Here is a 14861-nt window from a genome sequence, read left to right on the forward strand (position 1 = left end):
TCTACTTCTACCATAGGAAAGCTACTAGTATTATACGGTTATTTAAAGCAGAATTACAAGAGATGGCCGAAATTGTCCATCGTCAATCTTTTTTATGCTCATAACACCATTTTTAAATGGTACGTTCTCCATATTTCAAACAAATGTCCATAGATGTAATGGTGTTGATTCTTCATTTGACCCCTTGTCAAGCACTACCCTTCTTAATAGAAAATATTTTAAGATGAATGTAGCAATACAGAGAATGAGACAAACTTAGACAAGAGATGGTTGCTCTATCATCGTGGATGGATAAAACAATATTAAAAATTAGTCACTCAACAGTATTATTGTGACATGTTCAAATAGCTCTTATTTTCTTAGAGCTTTTGATTGTTAAAAGGAACAAAAAGGATGCAAACATTCAATCTCAAATTTTGAAAAATGTCATAGAGGAGATTTAGACAATGAATAATTCAAACCAGGCATGTAAGCTCTCTAGCTTGATAGTGGAGAATGCTCTCATGCATTATTTGAGGATTGCTCATGCATTGAACAATACATTTAAAGTCAAAATTAATCAACTAAATAATGATTCTGTTTTATAGTTAATGATACTAGATGATCTGTTTTTGGATTCACAGAAGGCTAATAATTTAAGGGATTCCCTGTACTCTTAGAATGTGGAGTCACCTAATCATGCTTTAAGTGGAAAGTTCACATACCCTACATTCTGTAGAATTTAAACTTACAACCTCTCTTTCAAGAATACAAGCTATCTACCATTAAACCAGCTCAAATGTATGCAATGCTGATAAAGCTACAGACATACAAATTTTTATTCCCAACCACTGGAAACAAATTTGTCGAACCCATATAGACCAGATATAACAACTTATACAAATATCTAGATATATCTAGTATGTAGGGGGAAAGTGGCCTCCGAACAAAGCTATCCTAGAAACACATCCTCGGTTCCTTCTCCTTGCTATCCCAAAAACTTAGCGGGGCATTGCTTATATAAAATGGGTCAAAATTCCCTACTGATTAAACAACCCGACCGTTTTCCTGCTCTTGGATTTTGATTAGCTTGAGCGATTCCACTTTTAGGCATGGACAGTGTGCGTTGAGCTTCTAAATTCATCAGAAGTAAAGCAATAGAAAGACATCATCTTCACAGTTAAGATCCAAAGCCTGCTACACTAACGATGACAGAAGCGATGTGCATGGTAATCAGTTCAACCCTTAAAATATTTCTTAATGACACCAACGAGAACATGCTAAGAAAACCTGCAGTAAACTGAAAACGTCGAGAACATTATCTACTTACATTTTGTAACATGGGCAGAAGTAGCAGAAGTGGATCCAACCTTCAGATTTGTCCATCAAATTCTCTTCAGAGTCTCAGACAGAACATGTATCCTTGATTGCAAAAACTGAGGAACAATTAAACGAATTTATTGCTAGCGATGCTTAATGAACCAGCGACACTCTCTGTCTTCATCAAAACATTGGCAATAGGAATGAAAGAGAAAAATAATAAGTGTTATCATATGGAATGAGCATTAGAATTGAATCATGGGGAGTGGGACTTTAATAGTGGAATGCTAAGTTCAGAATCCTAGAAGCATATTCAATGTACAGCCACATCAAAAAACAGCTATGGCATGCCCCGACTAACAAAGTCAGGTAATAATAATGAATAAATAAAACCTCTACAGTATACTTATGAACCTTATCATCTACAGAAGCGAGATCCCTGAACATCTAGATTGCGAAAGAAGCCCTCCATCAGTCGAAAAATGCATTATCGCTAGGTAATGAACCCTTCTCTACAAGTTCCCAAAATATAAATTGAAGAAAAGCCCTCCACCCTTTACAAGTGCCCAACATAAAAATTAAAGAAAAACCCTCCATCAGTCTACATAGTGCATTGCCAACCTTTTGCATATGCTGCTAAAAATATAATTTTTTGAAATATTAAAATAAACCTCCATCAATCTAAAACATGCATTGCCTATGCATACCTCTGCAAAACGGTGAAAAGGGTATATATATATATAGCAATCACGCTCTCAACCATGAAACTGAATTATAGAGGACAAGCCTAATAAAAAAGGGGCTTCAGAAGAGAGTTAATATTCTATTAAACTTTAAAGAAGATCTTATACAACACCTCGTCCAAATGCTCGCAACTCTCGTTGAACAGCTTAATCCTAATCTCTAACAGCTTTTCAAAGGATGCTTTCATTTGGCATAGATTTTCACTCTCTTTTTGAGCGCATATATTTGACTGATCAATTAGTTTTCGAATTTCTTCAACCTGCTCTACTGAAAATCGACGCCCTTTGTAATGTCCCCCATTCTCTGCTATTGCTTTCACGATTTCATCTACCTCTTTCATAGATTTTGCAGTAAATTTGAGCCCGCTTTCAATACTCCTTTCGCAAACTGAAATTCGACTAGAAGCTCTCTTAAGGAGGAGGATATTTCTTTCAACGTCAAAACCGGCCTGGAGAAATCTTTTCACCGGCCAATAAAGCTCCCTTAACCGCCTGATCTGCAACATTTTCACTGGTATATAGATTGGAATCAAAATTTTATCGCGTGGAGTTGAGGAGAAAAACCTTCAAAAAGGGTTTCTGGACTTGTAACTTCTTCGAAACCAGAACCCTAAACCCGGTCCTTTCTTTCTATAGAAAATACTGTGGAAACTTCTATGAACCAAAGTAGAGTGACCCAGCTTGGATCTGGTCGGATTGGACAAGGGTAACTTGATTCATGGGCCAGTGACTCGCAATGACTTGGCAAAGTGAAAAAATTTTAAAATTTTGCGATTTTTTAAGATTTAAAGAACATTTCATGCATCTATTATTAAATAAAGCTTAAAGACACAATGACATCATGAAATAGAAGGTAGTTTGATCACAATGCACATACTTAAAAGTTAAACATACATCGATTACATAAGTACAAAGGTAAATTGTTAAATACTAAATAGTAGCTGGAGGAAATAAAAAAGTAAAACATAGATATATAAAATGATAAATTCATGAAACCCATCAAAATGTATATCAAATCCATGAAATCCAACACATCAATAGTCGTCATCAAATGTTTCAAATTTCAATCATACGTTAAGTTAAACAAAAAATTAAAACAAGACTATAGTTATGGCTCCTAATCCTCATCCTCATCCCCAACCTCAACCTCAGGGTCAGTATAATCTATAAAATGCCTCTTAGTAAGGCTTATAAGGTAGGTCATGGATAACTGATTAGCCATAGCATCAGCCTGTGAAGTGCCTCTAGGATCAATTGTAGTCTCTGTCAATGCCTGTGAGGTGCCACTAGGAACAATTGTAGCTCTCTAGTCCTCTACTGCCATAGCCACAGCCTCAGCCTCTCTATCAGCCTCCTCAACCCACTCTAGGCCCTCATCATCAAAGACAAGATCAGTAGCCTCAGTGATCTACTCAGACTCTGGATCAACCTCCTCTAGAGTAATCGAAGAGGTGTCACTATCCAAAATCTTCTTGGTCCTAATGTGCAGGTTGTAATGCACAAAGACTAGCTTATTCATTTTCTCCATAGACAACTTGTTATGCCTCTTTGAGTGGATGTGCTCGAACATGCTCCAGTTGCGTTCACATCCAAAAGCGCTACTTGGTTGGCTCATTATGTGGATGGCGGTTTGCTTAAGGTTTTTAGTTGAAGGCCCAAACATTTGTCGCCATCTATTTGAATTTTGAAAAAAGAAAAAGAAAAAAATATTAGTCTCATTTCAAAATTTGAACTTTAAAGCTAGAAATTTAAAAACTAGATTGTATAAGGCTTAAGTTGCAATTTTGTACAGCCTTCTTTGCAAGTCTGACTTGAAAAAATGGGCCCTGTTGTATTAGTATAAGCATCCATCTCAAGCAATATATCTGTGGCATTAGTGGCCATCTTCGATATCACTATGTATAGGCCACTAAGAACCTCCTCATCTATCGTGAAATCTTCACAGAAACGGTATGTCTGATTGAGGTAATAGGTTGCTGCATGGATAGGTTTATGAAGCTGATTTGTTATCTCCTATCAATTATATTACAAATAGGGTCATACTTGTTCTCAACTCCTGCATATTTGGCCTTAATAGCCTCCTTGGCCCTATCCATGCTCTCATATATGTAGCCCATAGCAGGCTTCTCCTCATCAACAACTCGTAGGAGGGCTATAAGGGGCTCAGTGATCTACAAAACAATTAAAGAAAAAAATAATTTAGTGAATGATGAAACTTTGCAAAGTTGCACAATGAAAATAAAACAAAAATATGTATGAGATAGATTAATTTATAAAAATTTAAGTCTTAAGCTTTTAAAATTTAAATTACCCCAACAATCTCCCGCCCAAAAACTTTCTTCACCATAAATGCATTTTGTTGCATCTATCCCTACAAGGGTGGTGGCAAAGGAGGAGGAACTCCATTGTGAACCAACAAACATGCACCTCAAACCTAATCTTGAACTCAACAAGGATTTTAGTGTGATAAAATTAAAGGCAAATCTTATGATACCGGAACAAGCTAACTCCTTTCCCTTCGTGTATTTCTTCATAATGTTGAGGACCAAAGCATGATTATAGATGAACTTGCAAAGATTTTTGGCCTTAGCAACACATGATTTCACCCATTCAAGCTTACCAATATCCTCTAACATGAAGTCGAGGCAATGGGCCGCACATGGAGTCCAAAAGATTCTTGGGTGTCTCTCCATCAAAAGTTTTCCTACAGCAATTTTAAATTAGTTAGTAAACAATTAAAAATTTAGATGTGTTAAAAAACTTTTAACTTTCAAAATTTAATGAAAACTAAAATATTTTTTTTAAAACTTAGAAGTTAAAATTTTACCTGTAGCAACATAATTAGCCACATTATCAATCACCACTTGGACAACATTCTCTTCCCCCACGTCCTTTGTGACCTCCTCAATAGCCTCACATAAGAATTTTGCATTTTTGACATATGAGGAAGCATCTATAGACTTCAAAAACATGGTGGATCCTAAAAGTGAAAATTAAACAAAACAATTATCATTGAATGGTCAATAAAACAAAATTTTAGTTATTCAATAATACATTAAATTTTAGATTTCGAGAAGTAGAGGAGGATGATGAATTACCTCAGCTAGAAACAAAAAAATTCAGGAGAGTCTTATTCCTCTTATCTATTCATCCATCCATCATAATGGTACACCCCCTTTGGCTCCAAATCTTTCTATGGTGCTCCAATTCAAGTTCCATCTCCTTGACCATTTCTAGTAAGAGGGGGTCACTCAACTCATCTTCGGTGGGGGCTTTAAACCCTGCACCTAATATGGAAACCGCATCAATCATCCCTTGCCAATAAGGAGTCATGTTACATTTATAAAAATATTTTTATTAGCATATTTCAACATCAAGTTAAAATTATAAAATTTTATTTTGAAAAATAAATTTAGAACTCAAAATGTAAAACAATCAAATATAAATGAAGTTGAAATACCTGGCGACTATAAATGGAATGTTGTAGAAATACCAAAATTTGCAAATTGCTCTTCTTCCAACTTCATAGATCTCTCTATTACAGACCAAGCTCTCAAGTGAGGGTTGTGCACAAGGAGTGGAGCGTGGTACAAAAAAATTGTCTAACCTAAATTTTCTCACTCTAGGACCAAAGGTAATGCTAGTACTACTAGTATGGGTAGTGCCACTAACAGTGCAAGGAATAGATGTAGAAGAAGTACAACTAGCAAAAGCACTAGGAAGATAGGGGAGAAGGAAAGCACCTTCTCCAATACAACTTATTGAACCTAGGTGTGTAAAATTAGATACAGAAGTAGGTCTAGATGAGTGTGGGAGGGAAATGGAACCAATCTGAGCTAACTCTGCTAATTGCTTTCATTTTAATTCCTTTTCTTGTTCATATTTTTCTAAGACAACATAACAAAAACGTTGAGCCTCAAGAGTTGCAACTTTACAAAACTCAGCATTATGACCACATATGCCAGCAATATGGTATTTTAATCTATTTATCCCCCCACTATTAACGACCTTAGAAAATAGACATTTTGTTTGAATTCTAGCCCTACTCAAAAAGTCTATGGTGTACTTCTAACACTCATATTTTTTATTGTCTTTAGAGAGTTTGGGTTTTTTAGTTGGAGGAGCCATTATGAGTAAAGAAAAATGTCAAGGTTGAAACAATAAGACATTTTAGACCAAATATTACCATTTAAGCATTGTATTTTATGAAGATCTAAAGGAAAACAAAGCCCATAAACATACAAAAACAAATCATCCAAAAAACCCATAAGCATAGAGAAAAAAATCATCAAAATCCAAAAAATAAACTCTTACCTCTTTGAAATGAGTTGAGAAGTGTTGAGAATAGCTCATATAAACTCCTTGATGATTTGAATGCAAGCGTATAGTTGCTCCAATGTCACAAATGCAAGCTTTTCTCCTCTTCCATTCAGCTAGTTGCAAAATAGTGGCACTCTATTTCTCTTCTTCCTCTTTCTCTTTCTTTTTCTCACAATAGAGTGTTATAAAAACCCTTTTAGGGTCTTGAGGATAAAAAAGAACCAAACAATATATTAAAAATGTTTTCACTTACCTGGACTTTGACTGTCATAGTCGGATCACGACTGTCATGACCTGCGAGTCATGCCTTGACTCATGAGTCACGCGAGTTAGGTGAGTCACCCTCCCTGACCCGTTAAGCCCTAGTCACAGGTCATTTTGACCTGGCAAGCCCTCCCTGACTCGCTGACTCTGGAGACTTGCGACGAGTCTCATTACTCTTCTATGAACACTTTGCTGAGTTGTTTTACGTTTTAGTGAATACCAACAAGTAGAGGCAATATCTCTTTCCCAAAGAATTCATTAATTTCACTCATAATCATCTCTATGTTTCCTTAATGGACAAGAGAAGTTGAATTACAAGCACATGAAATAGGTTGAGCAATACAAGCTTATGCTTTCACAATCAAACATAAGAAAGGGCAAGCCAATAACTAGTTGATTCACTAAGTAGAAGGGTATTGATCAAATAAGAAGTTCAACTAAAGAGTATGGGAGTTCAGTCTCTCAAAGAATTGTATAAGGATGATCCTAACTTTAAGGAGGTATATAAGGTTTTTGCTAACTTTTTGAATACTTTTCATGTTGAGTTCTCTGAATTTTTGTTGTGGGATGCCTTCTTGTTCAAAGGAAGTCAACTTTGCATACCTAAGTGTTCCATGAGGGAAAACATCATCAGAGAAAATAAAAATGGAAGTTTATGTCACTTTGGCCTAGACAAGACCCTAGAGCAGGGTAAGAGGTTTTATTTTTGGCCTAATTTGAGGATAGATGTGAGAAAGTTTGTAGAGAGTTGTGGCATTTGTCAGAGAGCAAAGGGTACTTCATCTATTGTAGGCCTTTACCAACCTCTACCTATTCCTAATAGACCTTGGGAAAGCATATGTATGGACTTTGTTTTAAGACTCCCTAGGATATCTAGAGTGTATGGTAGCATCTTTGTGGTTGTAGATAGATTTCGTAAAATGACCCATTTCATCCCTTCACATGATGCATCTCACATAGCCAATTTATTATTTAGGGAAGTGGCCAGGATTCATGCATTGCCTCTCAATATAGGGATTGATAGGGATTCTAATTTTGTAGGGCATTTTTGGCAGACCCTATAGGAAGAATTGGACACATAATTATCGTTCACTTCTACATACCACCCTTAAATTGATGGACAAACTAAGGTGTTCAATAGGTCACTTGGGAACCTACAAAGATGTTTAACAAAACAACATGGTTAAAGTTGGGATATGGTCATTAGTCAAGCACAGTATGCTCATAATGATTTTATGAATAGAAGCACTAGTTGAATCCCTTTCTAGGTTGTGTATGGGGTACATCCAAGATGAATCCTAGAGTTGAGGGATCTCATGCAATGCAAGGCAGGAGAATCCCCAAAAAAGATATTCTAGCCCCCAGCAAATACCTACATAACAAAAACACAACCACCATGCAAGATCTAATACCAGATCACAACTCTTTATTCATAAAATAACTGATTACATGCAATGTGTTAGGCTATAAGGCCTTCCCGGTTACAACCAAAGACAAGAACAATTACAATAACAATTCTGCAAGATCCCTCAAGATCCAATCCAAACACTAATCCTAGCTAGTCCAGATCCACACTCTGCTAGAAACCTCCAAGGAAGATATAAACTTGTTCTTGCAAGCCCACCAAGCAATCTCCTTGTTTCCCAAGACACAACTACTAGCCCTTCTCAAAGTTCGTTCCTCCACTTCATCCCCTTCTCCAAGATGGATGAATTACTAATTCACTCCTCCAAATGAATGAATGCCTAAAAGACTCCACAAGACCCTTACTTATACCCAACTAAGCCAAAATTCGGCCTAGCCCATTACAAATTTTTAAAAAAATTCTTACACCAAATACATGTTGAGCCACAAATCGACCTCTAACAGAAATTAAATATCAAATTCCTTAAAAAGTCTTACAACACAAATTAAATGTGCATAGGAGAGACAACTAAGACCCAAATAGATCCCCACAAACTCCTAGATCAATCCATGTCATGATCACACACTACATACATTAAATACATCAAGAACTTCAGTCAACACCAACACATTGCCGAGTGTCAGAAAACTCCCAAGCATTGTCGAGCAGCCAACATATGTCAAGCAACACAGTTGTCAAGCTCCTTCAATGATCGAGCATCACAATGATTGAGTACCTTCAATGATTGAGCACCTCAGCCAACACTACACCCAATAACGATCGAGCATCCCCCATTCTTCTTCGATTGAGCACTAAGCTTATCCACCAAGCCCATTCGTTCAAACCTCCAACTGAGAAACACCATAGAGATGATCGAGCACCTCTAGCTTTCCATAAACTGAATCTCCAAGAACCTCAGATGCCCCTGCATCAGGATCTCAATAGCATGGAGAAGATAAGTGCTCAAGGGGATTTGTTTTTGCAATTTCCATGAAGCATATACATGACAGGGTCAACGAAGTGTTGCAGAAAATAGGGAGAAATACAAGTACAAGGTAGATGAGAGGAAAATAGATGATAATACAATGTGGGAGATCTAGTGATGGCCTATTTGAGGAAAGAAAGAATTCCTAATGGACAACTAACCAAGTTAGTAATGAAGAAGATTGGTCCCTACAAAATACTTCATAAATTTGGCTCTAGCACATATAAAGTTGATATGCCATAGGGCTTAGCAATATCACCTATTTTTCATGTATGTGACTTGTTTCCCTATAAAGGTACTATGGATGTAGGCTCTAATTCAAAAGATGAAATTGAGTGGATCAAAGACCTTCCACCAAATTAAACATTGAATCTTGCAAGGATTTTGGACTCCAAGGTGCTCAAAAGGACTAGAAATGGGACATATAAGGAGCTTCATATGAAGTGGGATGGTTTTCCTGATGAAGATGCTACATGGATGACAAAAGAAAACATTATCAAACATGGAACCACTATTGCAACCTTGCTTCCTTGAGGGACTTGAGCTTTCTTCAATTGGGGGAGTATGGTGCAGGGCACCTAAAGTCATGAATGAAGGATTTGGGTTCTTACCTGCTTTTTGAATGATATTGATGTAATAAGGTCTTATATATATGATTTCATAGTTTGCTATATTGTAATAAGCAAATAGAGCCACTTTTATTCTTGTCATTCACTGATGACCCATATGGTCAAACTTGGTCAATGACCACCCAAGATGTGTAGACAAGGGTCAAGCATAGTTAGATATTGATTTTGATCATTTGTAATTGGTTTCTCAAGTTCCTAGTTGAGTTTGTAAAGGTAGATGCAAAATTGTTGAAAAGTTGTCAATGTTAACATTGACAAATAATGCATTTTTGTAACCCAACAACTAACTGATTCAAATTTCAATTGGAACTAGTTGGGATGGATGTGAAAAGTTGATATAAGGCCCAAAAGGTCAAGAGGAGATGTAACTAGAAGATTTTTTGTGAATGGGAATGAGAATTGTTCTACATTGTTTAGATTTAATAACATTTTCATGTTTCCTTGTAATCAAGTATGGATGAATCTTGATTGTTAGATCAGATTCTTGGACGTGTTTGCATAGCCCTATGAGTCTTCTTTCATTTGCACTTGATTTATCTCATTTGGTGAAGAAATAAGAAAGATTCATCAATTTTTGTGTTGACAGTTTATAAACCTTGCAAACACTAGGGTCTTAGAAGCAAAATGATTTTTATTAACATTTCATCATGGGATTTGGATAGTTCTTTGGGGAATGTTAGGTATATAAATGTGCCATAAAATACAAAATGGTTGTAGACTTGTTCAATCGATCCCTAATTTTTGAGATGATGCCTTAAGTGTGACATGGTCATTTGGCAAGCAAGAAAGAGTATGAAATGATGTTGCAAAGGAGAAAAACTAAGGTGTGGGTGTGTCCTAATTGGTGATTTAGTATCCCTAGACATGTGAAAACATGAATCCATAAGCCATTTGACATGAGGCTATGACTAATGAAGGGATCTATTAAACCCCAAGTCTAATTGTCATTTAGGCTTGATTTGGGCATTGCTAACTTGACCCAGTCATACTCCAAACAAAAGTCCAAATTGTTGATATATCTTTTGTCACCCAAAAGTGTATCCATAAATGATCTTTATTTGGGTCCTTATTTGGGAAGTTTGCAAGTTTGAGGCAAAACAATCAAGTTGGGGGGCTAATTACTACTAGGTCTCCTAGTAAGTCTATTGTGCAAGATAATGAATTGGGTATCTTATGTTAGTTTCAAGGGATAAGAAGGAGTTGGATGAGATAGTAGGAGTGTAGAACACACCCATGTAGACCTCTTTGTAAGTTTTTGTGTTAATATCCTAGTATGCTAGGGTTGGTTACCAAGATCACCTTTAGGAGAAGTGTGGATTTGATGTGAGAAGTTGCATCTTACAAGGAATGGTAGTTGTTCAAGGTTGTTGGTCACAAGGAAGTTATCCAAGACCAAGTTCAAAGGCATTGGGCCTCTTGAAGAAAGCTAGGAGATTGGGCCACTGGATGGTACCAAGTTGAAAATAAAAACAAGTTGAAAACTAAAGGATTCTTGGGATAACCTAAACCCTCTACATCAAGGAAGCCTTGGATGGGCATTGCATACAAGGCACAATCAATTTTCATAAAATGTGATATGGATTAGTAGGCAGTGGTAGAGTAAATATGGTTATTGGGCACTACCCCATTTTGTAAAAGACTATATGGAGTAGTAGGTGGAGTCAATATAAATATATAGATGCTTCAGTGTGTGTATAAGAGATGCTTGAATTTTGTATACCTAAAAGGATGATTGTAGTAGGTAATGTGATAGTGCCATTGGTTTGATGATATACTAGGGAAAGCTGATGCCTTTTTTCATAAACCTTTTATACTAAAAAAAATAAAAAATAAAAATCCATTTATCAATTAAAAAAATATTTATAATGAAAGGTGGTTTATTCAGAGCATTGCCTCTAGATTCAACAATTTTTAAAAAAAATTGATGATAGTCTAACTTACATAGTTTAGGTGTTTTTTAATTGTTGTTTATATGCATTTCATATTATCATGCCAAAGTTTTTGCATAACAAACGCTTCTAGTGACAAAATTGTATGTATGAACAAGGTATTAGAAATTTACATTAATTCGGGGCTATACCAATGAACACTAGATCTAGGTAAAGATGAGGCATTTAATTTTAACATTTTTTGCAGCAATACATGCTACCACAAAGAACTTGTTATTATTAGGTATGAAAAAGCAATTTTAACAAGAAAAAATATTGATTAAGAAAGCAAATAATATACAATATTTTTAACCAAAAGGGATCTATTTAAAGCACTACCTCCAATTTAAGATAGATAGAAAAAAATCATGTGAAAATTATATAACTTCATTAAAGTTAGATTTGAATTGTCATACATACATACATACATACATGTGTGTACTCTTTCTCTATATATATGTTAGAGAAAAACGTTAATTTAATTTCATTAATTAAATTACATTTTCTCCCTTCTTAAGATTTTTTTTTATGCACCTTTTGCATTCTCTATTTAATAATTAATTAGTAATTAAATAGATTTTACCTTTTTAGGTTACCTTTTTGAGTTTCGATCCCCTTTTATAAGGATTGATCTTTTGTAATAATCTACATCTTTTCTTTATCTAAGAATACAATTTGCATATTTTCAAAGCAAACCTTTGCCTCTTCTTGTCTTTTTTTCTCTATGACAGGTTTTCTAAATGCAGGTATTTGAGGGCTTGATGGATTTGTTTTACATATTTGCTCAAATTCTTCATCTGGCTTTGATATCATGTTTTTTTGTTTTATTGCACTATGGTGGATATCTTGGGTATTTCAGGTCCGGGGATCATTTTTCGTGACATGAGATTTCTTCTTTTGGGTTGTATTATATGTTGTAACAACTCTTTGCCATTTCTAATCATTGTTTATATCATTTATAAGCATACTTATGCAAATGCACTGAAATAAAGTGTCACTCCTTGCATTTTCGAGATCTTTCTCATCATTGTGACTTATTATACTTGCACTACATTATAAAGTGTTATGGGGGGATAGTTGTTTGCCTTTTAATGCCCTCTTTCTTTGTCAAGTGAGTGTCCCTTTCACGACATATGCCCCATGATTTGTGAATGACATGTGTCTTATAGGTGTTTGTACCTCTTCCTCACTCTCGATGTTCTTGGTTGTTTATGTTTTATAGGTGTTATTGGCTCACTTTTCTAGTTGCCTATCACCTCACCCTTGTCTATATTAGGGGGGGTTCTTCTGTTGTTTATCATGCTTTCTTGGTTTGATGGAGTGAGCTATGTATTTAATTTTTGTTCCTATGTACTAGGTGGATGTAGTGGCTGGGTACCTATGCATTTTGGTGAGATGGATCATTTACCATATAAACATTTATTTTTTGTTCCTACTTTGGTTGCAACTTTCCATATTTGATTGATCAGCTCTTCAGGCTTTGGTGTTTCATGCCATTTGTATCTTCGAGTTTAGTTGTTTGCCTTTCTGAACCTCTTGATCTGATGCAGATTACAGTCTTCTCTACCTGGTCAAGTTCTATTTCAAAGGAGGTTCTACAAATCAACAATTTATTTTCGACAGAGTTTGTGACTTGCTTCATTGATGTTTCTTCATGATCACTCTTTGTTCCTATTTTCTGGAACATTCCTCTAGTTGGAGGCTTTTACTGTCCTTCACTAGGTTTTCAGCTATCTCTTTTTAGAGTAGAGTTTTTCCCACTAGATTTTCTCTATTTCTCCATTTCATAGATATTTGGTTATGATTGGGTACCTCATCAGGCCTTGTTGTTGGAACCCAAGTTTACTTTCAACATTCCATTGTAGTTTCCTTGCTTTTTCTACATTGCTTCTCATCTTAAGGGGGGATGTTAGAGAAAGAGGCTAATTTCATTTCATTAATTAATTTACCTTTTCTCCCTTCTTAAGAATTCTCTTTATGCACCTTTTGCATTCTCTATTTAATAATTAATTAGTAATTATTAAATAGCTTTTACCTTTTTAGGTTACTATTTCGAGTTTCGATCTCCTTTTATAAGGATTAATCTTTTGTAATAATCTACATATTTTATTTATCTGAGAATACATTTCGCATATTTTCAAAGAAAACCCTTGCCTCTTCTTGTCTTTTTCTTCTCTATGATAGGTTTTCTGCATGTAGGTATTTGAGAGCTTCGTGGATTTGTTTTGTGTATTTGCTCAAATCCGTGTGTGTGTGTGTGTGTGTGTTGTGTGTGTTTTCAACCAAAGTCAACATCATTAAAGTAATAGAAATCAAGTTTCAATTATATTATACATAGAACAATGAAAATTTGAAATTTTATATGATATTATGAATGCTACAGCTAGCCATTATAATATGAGAATTACATGATATTGTGTATGTATTTGATCAAAGACATAGGTCATTGAAGTAACAAAAATAAAGTTCCAATTATATTATATATAGAACAATGGTCCATCAAATGGAGGATAAAATGATAATATGAATCATACAATCGATGATTAAAAGTAAAGTATCTATTGAGAACTAACCAAAAGCAAAGAGCGTGCAACATTCCACAATTCAACAAAGATCAATAAAATAATATGTCTATTATATACAAAAAAGAAGAGTATATAATACAATGATAAAACTTACATATATATGATGATGATGAGCTAAGGTAGGAGAGAAGCCCTACTGCTCCTAGGTGCAAAACTTGTGAGACCACTTGACAAGTGTGTGAGAAAATGTTAAACATGAATGTAATGGATGTATTGTTGAGTGAAGATCAATGTGTCAACCACATGAGGTGAGACAAAAACATGAAAAAGTTTAAGTAAACTTAAAAGTTAGTTGTGAATAGTTCAATCTTAGATTATTGATATCCTAAATGGATGTGTAATGATACTATTTACGTGTTGCAATGTACGAAAAAGAATGAGTCTCGTCTAGTCATGTTAGCCAGTCATGTACAAATTTCTCATAAAGTTGACAAAATGGAGAAAATGCATTGGGACCAAAACTCCTCTCCAAAAGAGATGATACAAATGCAATAAAAGGTACAAGCACAATATGTTCCCAAGAAGAGAGAAAAAGGAGGTCATGCAATCCCCTCGCCCTCAAACCCAACAAAATATGAACTCATGAATTCCATGGGAGGAAATGTTAAGAGAAGAGATACTATGTAATCTCCTCTCTAAAGACCTCCTACAATATCAGTAGATGCGCAAAATTAGATCTTGAAGATGATTCATGATTTTTGAA

General features: G+C 35.3%; 1 protein-coding gene across 1 annotated transcript; it reads right to left on the reverse strand.

Annotated features, from left to right (window-relative positions):
* Positions 1-438: 438 nt before the first annotated feature.
* Positions 439-2796, reverse strand: LOC149579639 (uncharacterized). The gene is made up of 3 exons (XM_089786205.1): positions 2156-2796; positions 1310-1415; positions 439-1181 (listed from the first exon to the last, which is right to left on the reverse strand). The coding sequence occupies exons 1-2, from the start codon at positions 2546-2548 to the stop codon at positions 1365-1367; spliced, it is 444 nt and encodes a 147-aa protein (XP_089642331.1). The 5' UTR covers positions 2549-2796; the 3' UTR covers positions 439-1181; positions 1310-1364.
* Positions 2797-14861: the final 12065 nt, after the last annotated feature.

Source organism: Cupressus sempervirens, chromosome 1, assembly GCF_028749045.1.
Source record: "Cupressus sempervirens isolate cs-2001-9-10 chromosome 1, ASM2874904v1, whole genome shotgun sequence".
NCBI classification, from domain to species: domain Eukaryota; kingdom Viridiplantae; phylum Streptophyta; class Pinopsida; order Cupressales; family Cupressaceae; genus Cupressus; species Cupressus sempervirens.

Excerpts from the sequence above, each read along its gene's own strand:
- LOC149579639 (XM_089786205.1), bottom strand. The coding sequence starts at position 2,548 with ATGTTGCAGATCAGGCGGTTAAGGGAGCTTTATTGGCCGGTGAAAAGA. Across the intron at positions 1,416-2,155 it reads GTTGCGAGCATTTGGACGAG|TTTTTGCAATCAAGGATACA; the intron begins GTGTTGTATAAG and ends ATTGTTCCTCAG.